This window comes from Physeter macrocephalus, chromosome 6 (assembly GCF_002837175.3).
Source record: "Physeter macrocephalus isolate SW-GA chromosome 6, ASM283717v5, whole genome shotgun sequence".
NCBI lineage: Eukaryota > Metazoa > Chordata > Mammalia > Artiodactyla > Physeteridae > Physeter > Physeter macrocephalus.
The window spans coordinates 85,429,049-85,438,437 of NC_041219.1; the positions used below are offsets into that span (position 1 = coordinate 85,429,049).

Sequence of the window (9,389 nt, forward strand, 5' to 3'; positions counted from 1 at the left end):
CGCGTACCACAAAGAAAATAATTAAAAAAAAAAAAAAAAAAAAGAAAGAAATGCTCAGCACTAAACTGCTGGAATGTTGGAAGATTATTCTGGTAGCAGGTATAAAATTACTTGCGGACAAGGGGTAGGGAGTGGAGAAATAGGAGACAAGGAGATCATGCGGAATGTTTACTGCTGTGGTAATGAGAGCATAAGTTAGTGTACTAGAGCAAAAAAAAAAAAAAGGAGGAATCAATGGAAAGACATTACTACTAAACTTTAACCAACTGAGTTAACTTTATTACTGATAACAGAACTATTAGCTGCCCCCAGTCAAGAGATGTTAGACTTTATAAGTTCTACTAGGGCTTCCCTGGTGGCACAGTGGTTGAGAATCTGCCTGCTAATGCAGGGGACACGGGTTCGAGCCCTGGTCTGGGAGGATCCCACATGCTGCGGAGCAACTAGGCCCATGAGCCACAACTACTGAGTCTGTGCGTCTGGAGCCTGTGCTCCACAAGAGAGGCCACGATAGTGAGAGGCCCGTGCACCGCGATGAAGAGTGGCCCCCGCTCGCCACAACTAGAGAAAGACCGCGCACAGAAACGAAGACCCAACACAGCAAAAATAAATACATAAATTAATACACTCCTACCCCAACATCTTAAAAAAATAAAAGTTCTACTAAATTCGATTTGATGGAAACTAGATGAAAATGTAGTAAACACAGAAAAATTCTCTCTCCCTGTTAGAAGTATAAACAATTCTAGTATTGCTTCTTACTTTCTTCTCTCCTGAGTAAACGCTTCCAAAAATTTCAGGTAACTCAAACTTCTTAAAGAGTGAAAGTCTGGCAGTGCCTACCAGTCAGTTCTACTCTCATCATTGCCTCCACTCCCCCCAACTCCCAGCCCCAATATGGTCTTCAATATGTTAAAATCAAGAAGAAATAGAAATTTATGCAAAATAGGTTGGGGAAGGCAAATTATCCCAAGTTAAACACAGTCCCTTTTCTTTTTTTCCAAAGGGAATAGTTGCTGATGCTCTGAGGAGTTAACTTATAATAACACATGCCAGGAAGATGATGTCAGGGAAGGCGTGGTTAGGTTCTTTACAAGTCTGAAATTCCTTTAGTCCCAAACACTTCCTCTTTCAATCTCACCTATACTCAAATCTCTCTACTGAGGCAACTTTCAAAAGTTGAAGGAAGTATTGAGACCCTAGAACTCTGATCTTTTTTTTTTTTAAGAACCAAGAATAATTGAAGGCCATTAAAATAGATGTGTTTTTTTTCATATACCGTAATTTTGCAGAATCTCTCTTTGAAATCCACATTTTCCCCCTTCTGTGACTATTTTAATTCCAAAGAAAGGAAAGGATATTCAACACTACATCCTGAGAAAGAATGTGCCTTTATCAGGCATTATATATTTGCTGATTGTATGCCTATATTTACAACAACCAAAAAAGAATAAGAAAACTATGATTGTCCTGGGCTCCTCAGTTAACAACTTCCCTGATAAAGTATACAAATATGTTTCAAAATAAAACAATCCTACTTTTCTTTCTTGCCACACCGCAGGGCTTGCAGGATCTTAGTTCCCTGACCAGGGACTGAACCCCTGGCCATGGCAGTGAAAGCGCTGAGTCCTAACCACTGGACTGCCAGGGAAGTCCCCAGACAATCCTACTTTTTAAAGACAAGTAGGACTTCCCTGGTGGTGCAGTAGTTAAGAATCTGCCTGTCAATGCAGGGGACACGGGTTCAAGCCCTGGTCCGGGAAGATCCCACACGCCACGGAGCAACTAAACCCGTGTGCCACAACTACTGAGCCCAAGTGCCACGACTATTTAAGCCCGCGTGCCTAGAGCCCGTGCTCCACAACAAGAGAAGCCACCGCAATGAGAAATCCATGCACAGCAAGGAAGAGTAGCCCCGCTCGCCTCAACTAGAGAAAGCCCACGCACAACGAAGACCCAAGGCAGACATAAATAAATAAATAAATAATAAAGACAAGTAAATAAAACTAATGAAATCACAACAGTAATGTACAAATGTCTTTTCAAACTGAGCTCACTGCAAATTATTTTTATTCCACCAACCAGAAGTGATGACTACAGTAAATTATGATGTAAAAATGTTCCTTAAAGAAGGCAGATCTCTGCAAATCTATTATTTCCAGATTTTGGTATAACAAAATGATGGACAATAAAAGCACATATTTATGTGTACTTTTTCAGAAGTTTAGAATTTTGTTTTTTATTTCAGTTTTTTAAATGTTCCAGACAGGTCTAAGAACTTTTTTACATAGACTTGTTCTACTTAAGAAACTGAGCAAATAAGCCAATGTCAAAATTAAAACTTTACTTTGTCATAGAAAAAAGTCTGGTAGAATAGATAGAGCAAAGTGCTACTAGTTATTTCCCTTAAGGAGTGGGATTTAGGTAAGGAACTTCAGGACATGAAGGGAAGATTTGACTTTTTATTTTATATACCTCTTTATGCTTAAATTTTAAAAATAGACATATCCTACATTTATTACTAAAAACTAATAAGTTATTTTAAAAAATTAACTTTCAGTATAAAAATGGACAAATTACATAAGCAGATTCACTCAAAACATTCTTCCCAAAAAATGAATGAACACATTAGGCCATATATATAAACAAAAAGACAAAGAGCAATGTAGTAATCATTTAGTTTAAATATACCCAACACCCACAAACCTATATATACACACAAGGAGTCATCAATATAGTCACAAAGTGATGTCATCATAACAGTGACCTGTAAGAACCCAAAGAATACTTGACAAATACACTAGTAAGTATGTATCTACCCTTACCCCAGGTTTCCTAATGTGTTTCTCAAACCTTACAAGTTATCAGAAAGAGATCTGAGATTTGAATCCCAGTCTGCAATCATACATCTTGTCCCCTACACTATCCTAGATTTAGAAGCTGGTTAAATGTTTCCTATACAACAAGCGGGAAAGGGAGTGGAGAACTAAGAAAAGAGAATATTTTAGATAGCATCAAATATATGAAGCCACTAATAGGGAAAAAAACAATTTCTGGAATTCATTTTACTGCATTTTAATGGGTAACCTGAGAGACTTGGAGGGAAAAAATTAGGAAGGAGATTTCATACAGTACTATACAAGATATGAAAAGAATAAAGACAGATTAGATATCTCTCTATCAAAATCATATTGATTTATGTCTGTGTGTGTGTGTATACATATAAAATTGATAACAAATATGAACCCATATTTCTTAAGGATGTAACAGAATGAATACCACGTAAACTAACACCCATAAACTAACACTAGGTGTTTTGGGTCTAAACATTTACCAATGCCTTGATCAGATACTTTGTTCACCTATAACAGTCTCCCTAGGTGTATAAGAAAGCATCAGGAATTCTTACCCACTGCCCAACAATCCATCAAATGAGCAAAAGACCCTTAAATGTCTAAGGCACCTTTTTTCTTCAAAGAACAGCTATAAAATCAAGAGACGGGGTAAATGGTCTTTCTGCTACAGCATACAGTTCCTCCTAATCGGCACAGTGTGCACTGAAATGCCAAGAAACTGCCCAAGATATTCCCTGGCAATTGTGGGGATGACTGTACACCTCTCCCCAGACTGCCCCTGTGCCCAAGCATAGACTCCAGAGATCTCTGCTGAGCCTGGCTATCTGCAGAGCAGGAAGGCCCAGCTCAGCAGCAGACCCCAAAGAATCACAGAACTTTCTGCCTTCATTCCCAAGGTACGTCTTCTCTTAAAACTCCTTCCCTCCAGGCTGGGTGGGGTAGGGTCTCTATCTAAGCTAGAAGAGTAGACTCAGTCCTCAGATGAAGCTGTTGTGATTTCACTGACTGTATTCAGCTACCTGATAATGCTGGAGGAATGGTAGGAAGGAAGGTGGGCTGGGGGGAGAATGCAAACAGTTAATCAAAATGACAAAATAACCTTGGAGGTGGTAGGCTGGGGGCCAGGGTTTGAGGTGACATATTTTCCCTGTGAAAATTGGATACATCAGCAGGAAGTCAAACTAACTTCGTTTCACAAAGATACAAACTTGCAAAGCTTAATTTGTTTTTAATTCCACTGCCTTCAGGCCTCACATAAGGGACTATAAATTCCTGAAACTTCAGAACCAGGTGAGAAAAGATGCCAAAAAAAGTGATGGAAAAAGAGAGGCGCTGAGAGGAGAGGAATCCCTTTCCCCTCTTAAGGAGAATGTTAAAGCCAAGGGCACTCCCGATCCCCAGAAAAGGAAGTAGCTGGATTCCAAAAAAGCACTTTTCCCTACCTTCTTGTTGTTCTTGTTATAGCCAAAAGTCGAAATCCCAGGCCTGGAAGTCACTGATAGCAGCATTTTCTCTTTAATGTTAGGAAGCTAAGAGACAGAAGAGGGGAAGAAGGAGAGGGAAAGGGAGAGGAAAGAGAGAGAGGGAGAGGGAGGGAAGGAGGGAGGGAGGAAGAGAAGGGAGAGGGAGAAAGGAGGGGGAGGAGAAAGGGGGAGAGAAGGAGGGGGGGAGTAAAGAATGAGCTAGGGCTGCTTGTTTACGTCACTGATAGAACTTAACCCCGAGTCTGAGTGAGGCTCTTCCACTGGGTCCTAATGCCCAAGATGTTTTTTTGGTTTTTTGTTTTTTTTGTTTTCCCCCACAGGCTTAGCAGTTAAAGCAAAAGAAAAGTTCTTAGGTCTACCCCTTTCAACTCCATCACCTTTCCTATATGAACAAGTTCAGATTCCCATGAAAAAATGAGGATATTTTCTCCTTGGATCTCAGCTATAAGAAGATTCCAATCTTGATTTTAAAGGGGCCACTGGGACACTGCTTTGGAGAACATGTGAAGAAAATCACAGTACTGAGAAAGAATATGTGAGGTGAGCTCAGGACTTACCCCCCCACTTTATATTTATAGCGACCTTAACACACAAAGAAAGAACAAACAGAAGAGCTCACCAAAGAGCAGAGACAAGCAAAACAGAGGATGGGAAATAACTAGTTTCAGATCCTTGGATAGTTTTAATCCTCTTGGGTTATGCTGATGGGCTGATGCCTCTTAATCCTTTTCAGATTCTCCCAGGTATGACTTAATACTTGAGAAGGAATTTTCAAACTGGACTATGTCATGAAACTTGGTGCCTAGTGCTTTCTTTTTCTTTCCCCCAGCTTTATTGAGATATAATTGCCTAGTGATTTCAATTGTAAGCTATCTTATTTGAATCTTTATCCCACTATTTCCTAGTCTTCAAGGTCTATGAAGCTGAACAATTAGTTACTTACCCAACCTGAAATTTATGCCCAAGCTGAAGTTCACAGAGTTGGGATGTCTGCTTCAAGCTGTCTGTGAACTGTAGAAAAAAATAAATAACTATTTTAAAAACATATGCTTCACAGAGAAGAAAAATACAAAGTTCTTAGGAAAGAAGAACATTAATTTAGAGTCAAGAATTGAACACAGTTGCAACACTCACCTCTAATACTTTCAAAGGAATGTCCTGTAGAAGGTACCTTAACAATAAAAGAAACTTGTTGGAAAACAAAAATTTAAGAATGATACCCAGTAATTTACCAATCCAGTCCAAGTAGAACAGGGATATAGAATGAAAGCCTTCAAATCACTTCTTAAGGCCCCCTCACAGCCATAGTGGATATTCTAAGTAATAAATTAACCCTGTCTGCTTTGCCACAAAAAAACATTAAGCCCAAACCATCCCTTAAATGAAGTCCCAGTCTCTAGTTTTCCTGTCACCTTTTTGCTATAATAATGGGACAGACAGTACCAACAGTCTGCAGAGTAAATACACACATACCATACCCCCAATCTCTAACTTTCATTTCCAATAGGACAGGAAGTTCCTGCTCAGCTCAAGGGACACAGGAAGGGTGGGAACAGCCTCAATGTGGGAATTGCAACTGAGATTGGAAGCACAGCAGCCGAATGCAGTCAATAAATCAATAAAGGCATCTCTCAGTGATACCATATTTTTTTAAAGTCCCTTTTCTGCCCTCAGAGATTCTCATTCATGATATGCCAAGTTATCATTGCCATTTAGGTCCTTGGTTGATGTCTTCTCCCTTAGCCTAACAATGTGGTACAAAACCTTTAATTCTCCCAGTCTCTTGGAAATTGGTGGATCATCTCTTATCTCTAGGAAAAAAAGGAAACAAAATAGTACAGAATCAAAGTACACTAGACAAGACATCCCAGCTCCCATTTCTCTGGAGTCCTACTACTCTAAGAAATTGAAATAGATCTAGAAAAAAGGAGGATCTTCATGTATCCTGAAATTTAACACCATTTTGCCATTCTAAAAGTAGAAAGTATCAGAAGGGAAATAAAGAAGCATCCAATTAAATAAATTCTATTTTATAAATTCTATATAAATAAATTCCATATGTATTTACTAATACAAAAACCTGTATGTTTATACTCTGATTATAAGTTTAGGGCCATAAAAGTAAAATGACCCAGATGGGTGAACTGATGCCAAAGGTCAATTATGTCAAAGAGCACCAACAGGACTGGAAACTACATCCTTTACTCTGGTAAGTATATTTTTAAAGGAGGCTATGGAATCTTGTGGAAGTGACAGAGAAGGTAATGGAGTTCTGTGGTTATATTCAGGAAGTATATGAGAAGAGGAAGAATCCTATTTCTTCCAATGTGTTTACTTTGATCACCGCCCCCCATCTGCTTTGCCCATTATATTGCTTACATTTTTCCAGATTTAGTCAATGCCTCTCAAATTCTTGGTTCTCTTGAGCCCAGCACCCAAAAGTTGTTTTGAGGGGAAAAAGTAAAATAAGTTATTTGGAACATCTCTTGGAGGAGACATTTATACCTCGGATTCAATATAGACTGGTTTGTGATTTGTCCAGAAAAACTGTAACAGGAAAGAACAAATCTGACTCCATACTGGACCTGTTTCTTTCACTTTAACCTTTGTATTCTATTGCTTTTGCTACAAGTTAAGAATGTTGCCTAAAGCCTGAAATATACAGGATAGTCCATTCTCAAGGCTCTGACCTTTAAAGGTATAAAACTTTTCCATTCCTATAAAGATAAAAAGTTGCAGAACAGAGAATAACATTTGTCATGTTGGAGGTTTACAGGAACAATATGACCTGACCTACATGGACAGATGCAAGAACAAAGGATTCTGACACGAAGAAGTTTGCAGCAACCAACCACACCCCCTCCCCTTTTAGTAAAAAAGAAGTCTAGGGCTTCCCTGGTGGCGCAGTGGTTGAGAGTCCGCCTGCCGATGCAGGGGATGCAGGTTCGTGCCCCGGTCCGGGAGGATCCCGTGTGCCGCGGAGTGGCTGGGCCCGTGAGCCATGGCCGCTGAGCCTGTGCATCTGGAGCCTGTGCTCTGTGACGGGAGAGGCCACAGCAGTGTACCACAAAAAAAAAAAAAAAAAAAAAAAAAAGAAGTCTAAATTCTAACTTGGGTAAGATGGTTCTTTAGGACACTAGTCCACCACTCGGTCTGCTGCCTTTCTGAATAAAGTCACTATTCCTTGCCCCAACAACTTGTCTCTCAGTTTACTGGCCTGTCCTTCGGCAAGCAGCACAAGCTTGGACTCGGTAACAAACCAACACTTTTAAGTATGTGTCTCAGGTAGAGAGCAGTTGGGGTTAGATCAACCCTGACTTGTATGTTGAAAGATGACTGCATGCAACTATTGGCCCCTCCACATCAGAGTGGAGAACTCAAGGAATGTATTACCTGCAGATATGCCAGACCCTAGCTGTAGGACTAGAGCCAGGCTGATGTAGCACATGTGTCTGCCAGCAGTGAGACAGGGCCAAGTTTGTTACTGGAGCTCTGAATATGGTTCAGAGACCTGAACAAGTATATTAGGGCCAAGGTTTTTTTTTTCCCCAGCTATTCATATTCTCTGTGGGGATTTCCCTGGCAGTCCAGTGGTTAAGACTCCACGCTTCCACTGCAGGGTGTGCGGGTTTGATCCCTGGTCAGGGAACTAAGATCGCGGCCAAAAAAATAAATAAATAAAAATAAATATATATATATATATATATATTTCAAATAAATATAATATAAATTTATATAAATGTATGTATTATATATATATATAGGTATTCTCTGTGGATTATCTTTCCTCCCACTGATTAACTTTTGTGCCAAAAGTCTAGGTCATGAAAAAAGACCAAAAAGTTCAATTTATTTAATGTAAAGAGATGAGGTAATGCCTTAAGAAGAAGTGAAAAAAAAAAAAAGTTTAACACATCAGCTTCCTTAAGTAGGAAAATTTAAGGACCTGAATCAAACAACTAAAAAAGCTTAGCCCTGTCCCCTTCGAATGTAGGATGGAATGACAAAATTGGTCTAAAACTGGAAATTGGGAAAGTTTGGCCTCTCAACTCCTTGACTTAACTCACTGGAAAACAGGGGAAAAGACAGGCAACTCTGAAGAATTATTTATCTCATACCCTGGATATCAGTGCTAATAGTATATTCTCCTCTTCTATAACAACAGATATTTCTGGCTAAAACTTACTACAGAGGACATACTAACAAAATTTTCAAGTAGACTTTTCCTTTGCCAGACACTAAAGAAATACAGGAATCAGATCATCTAGAATCACTGGACCAGAAAATTAGTATAATGTAGGAAGAAAAGACTAGACTATGCGTCTATGCATACCCAGATTCTATGCGTACCCAGAACGGACTGCATTGATGGGTAATATTATAGTCTCCAAATGTATGTTTCCTTTACACTTGAGACATTAATTTTGTTTGGCTTCAGCTATCCCTAAAATAAATAGCTCAGATGATCCCCATAATGGTCCACAACTGAATTGAACAATTAGAACCAAATGAAATGGCTGCTTATGTAGGTTAAATATAAATCTTTTCAAACAGTCAAATACTGGTAATTTCATATGGTTAAATCCAACACTGCAAGAAGTGTGAGACTGTGGAGATGATAATGAGTCGGAATACTGATGAATTGGATAGTTCCTTTCCTTTGTCCTTTTGTCCTCTCTCATTTTCAGATTGAAAAAAAAAAAAAAAAAAAGGTAAACTCACTTGCATAAGGTCATAGGGGTCAAATATCTGACACCAGAATCCAGACTTTCTGTCTCAATTCAACAGTGTTCCCATACCAATCTGATTTGACTGTAAAATTTAGAATTCTGATATATATATCTTTTGGGGTCAGAAATAATAAAGAAATAATCCTAGGATTTCAGAGGTGAAAGTTCAACTGTTTTCCTCAAATCAGCTTTTCATCTCAAGTGATAAAGCAATGATACCTAATATTTTGGCCTATTTTTTTTTTTTTTTTTTTGCGGTACGCGGGCCTCTCACTGTTGTGGCCTCTCCCGTTGCGGGGCACAGGCTCTGGACGCGCAGG

General features: G+C 39.2%; 1 protein-coding gene and 1 pseudogene across 5 annotated transcripts in view; one reads left to right on the top strand and one right to left on the bottom strand.

The window, feature by feature from the left end:
- Positions 1-9,389, bottom strand: part of RBMS2 (RNA binding motif single stranded interacting protein 2) — a 93,643-nt gene that overhangs the window by 62,808 nt on the left and 21,446 nt on the right. The window contains exons 2-4 of one of the 5 annotated variants that reach the window (XM_007129382.4): positions 5,474-5,510; positions 5,283-5,350; positions 4,298-4,384 (exon numbers count right to left, since the gene is read on the bottom strand). In XM_007129382.4, coding sequence (XP_007129444.1) covers positions 4,298-4,363 — 66 coding nt within the window. In that variant the 5' untranslated portion in view covers positions 4,364-4,384; positions 5,283-5,350; positions 5,474-5,510. Of the gene's footprint in view, positions 1-4,297; positions 4,481-5,282; positions 5,351-5,473; positions 5,744-9,389 lie in introns of those variants that run through there. The other 4 variants (XM_028491264.2, XM_007129383.4, XM_007129384.4 and 1 more) reach the window with 4 other exon arrangements.
- The window catches only part of LOC112064689 (40S ribosomal protein S27-like), a 1,384-nt pseudogene continuing 847 nt past the window's right edge, over positions 8,853-9,389 (top strand).